Below are 2,392 nucleotides of genomic sequence, written 5' to 3' on the forward strand. Positions count from 1 at the left end.
AAGTTTTGGGTGAAGTTCATTATTTTCTCGGCTTTGAAGTTACTAGACAAGATGATGAGATCTTTTTAACTCAAACAAAGTACATACGTGATCTGCTTCACAAGACCAAAATGAGTGCCTCATCCTCTCAACCCACTCCAATGTGCCCAAGTATCAAACTCACCTCTGACTCAGGTGTTCCTCTTGCTAATCCCACTCTATACCGAAGCATAGTAGGGGCCCTCCAATATCTCACCATGACTCGCCCAGATATTTCATTTGCTGTTAATCGCCTCAGTCAGTACCTTAAGTCACCAACCTCACTTCATTGGACAGCATGTAAGAGAGTCTTACGATATCTAGTTGGCACTCCTCACTTGGGATTACATTTCAGACCTACAAACAATGTTGATATTCAAGCATACACAGATGCCGATTGGGCTGGCTGTTTAGATGACAGAAAATCAACCTCCGGTTATTGTGTTCTTCTTGGTGATAACTTGATCAGCTGGGGCTCTAAGAAACAACAAGTTATTGCTCGTTCCAGTACGGAATCCGAGTATCGCTCTCTTGCTTCTGCTACTGCTGAGATCATATGGATTGAATCTCTTCTAAGTGAACTCAACTTGTCTAGTAAGAAGTGTCCTGTTCTATGGTGTGACAACGTGAGTGCAGCCTCTTTAGCATCTAATCCCGTGTTCCATGCAAGAACGAAACACATCGAAGTTGACATCCACTTTGTTCGAGATCGTGTTCTAGCTAAGAAGCTTGATGTTCGCTACATAGCTTCTACACACCAAGTTGCAGACATTCTTACTAAGCCGTTACCCACATCACAGTTTCAGTTGTTAAGAGACAAGCTTACACTTCGCCAAGCTACGTGCACCTTGAGGGGGGGTGTTAGAGATGATACAGGTCAAGGGTAACAGCTTTTTCTTGTGCTAAGTTAGTTATAACAGCTCTTGAGTCTTTACTATTTTCAGTTACGTGTAATGAGTCTTGGTGTCCATTCACGTGAGTCGTTGTAACAATCTGTAACAACTTTCTCAAGAGCTATCTTAGCTTCTTCTATATATATTAATCTGAGTATCAGTATTCAGACTGAGCTCATCATTTTCATCATCATTCTTCTTCATTTTCTTTTCCACGCATAACTCCTTTAATCACATCTTTCTCTTCTCTCAACTCCTCACTATATATAGCTATACGTATATATCTTTTGTCCTTGCTTTCTTTCCATATATCTATCTTCGCCATGGCTCTCATCCTTCAAGATGCTACGACTGATGTTCGAAGGGTTCCGGTTCGTCCTTTAAAGCTGGAAGACGCAAATGCCATGATTATGCCTCCCACAAATTTATACACACCTGAGGCACCTCATACCGCAACCATTCTTTCAGTTAGGGAAATTTCTCATCAGATTTACGAAATCGTATTTGATCATCGTGGCTTTATGATGTACTTGGAGGGACAAGCCTTTGGTGTTATGGTCCCGCCGGTATGTATTTTATTATATATATATATATATGTACATATATATATATTCAATTAATATTATTATTTGCATACATGCAGAACCCTAATAATCCGTTCGAACCAGAGCGTGTTAGCAGGCGTAGGATTATCTTTGCTGCTTCGTCTAGGTACGGAGAATATTTTAATGGCAGATCAGCTACCATATGTGTGTCTAATGAGGATGACGATGAGACCATCAAATATTTATGCGACGCAAAGTCTGGATATCATCTTCAACTCGTAGGCCCCACCTTGACGGAAACTCTCTTGGGAGATTCTAGTCCAGCTGCTGCCACTCACATATTTGTGGCTAAATCTGGGGCTGCTATTGCTCCCTTCAGAGCCCACCTCCATCGTTTTTTCAAAGAAGATATTCCTACGTTTAAATTTTCTGGCGATGCATGGTTGTTCTATGGGGCAAGGAACAATCTGCAGTGTCGATTATATGATGAAGAATTCATGCAATGCGAGGAGGACAACCCACAAAACTTCCACTATAACTTTTTCATCGACATTTTGGATCGAGATGCTGGTGGTCTTGGTAAAATGGTATTTGATATGTTGGTTGATAACGAAGCTTACATATACCTGGTTGGATCTCAGGAGATGGTGGATCAGGTTGAAGTCGTCTTCAGGGGATTTGCCGGTTCTTCAAATGGTCAGAAATGTAATTGGAAAGAAATAAAAGATGAACTGGTAAGCAAGAACCAGTGGCGCGTAGAAATCTATGATTAATTCACACTTAATTAATTATTATGATCACGGGAATAAATAAATAAATAAAGTGTCTAATATATGTGTACCTTTTCTCTTAATCATTACACTATCATGAGATTATGGAAAATAAAGATATTTGGATACGTTGTGTTTGTTGAATAATAATGATCGAAGCTACAGA

The 2,392-nt window shown here is 40.0% G+C and overlaps 1 protein-coding gene across 2 annotated transcripts; it reads left to right on the plus strand.

Moving 5' to 3' along the window:
• Window positions 1-1,201: 1,201 nt before the first annotated feature.
• On the plus strand, window positions 1,202-2,392 carry LOC133783705 (ferredoxin--NADP reductase, root isozyme, chloroplastic-like). 2 transcript variants are annotated; one of them, XM_062223354.1, is made up of 2 exons: window positions 1,202-1,378; window positions 1,555-2,392. In XM_062223354.1, the coding sequence occupies exons 1-2, from the start codon at window positions 1,235-1,237 to the stop codon at window positions 2,227-2,229; spliced, it is 819 nt and encodes a 272-aa protein (XP_062079338.1). In that variant the 5' UTR covers window positions 1,202-1,234; the 3' UTR covers window positions 2,230-2,392. The 2 variants fall into 2 exon arrangements, with proteins under 2 accessions (XP_062079338.1, XP_062079336.1); XM_062223352.1 differs by having other exon boundaries at window positions 1,203-1,477; window positions 1,555-2,379.

This window comes from Humulus lupulus, chromosome 6, assembly GCF_963169125.1.
Source record: "Humulus lupulus chromosome 6, drHumLupu1.1, whole genome shotgun sequence".
NCBI classification, from domain to species: Eukaryota; Viridiplantae; Streptophyta; class Magnoliopsida; order Rosales; family Cannabaceae; genus Humulus; species Humulus lupulus.

What these genes read in the sequence shown, in the direction of transcription:
- LOC133783705 (XM_062223352.1), top strand. Translation starts at nt 1,235, where the DNA reads ATGGCTCTCATCCTTCAAGATGCTACGACTGATGTTCGAAGGGTTCCG. An exon ending in TTGGTGTTATGGTCCCGCCG is followed by an intron (nt 1,478 to 1,554) that starts GTATGTATTTTA and finishes GCATACATGCAG; the next exon opens with AACCCTAATAATCCGTTCGA.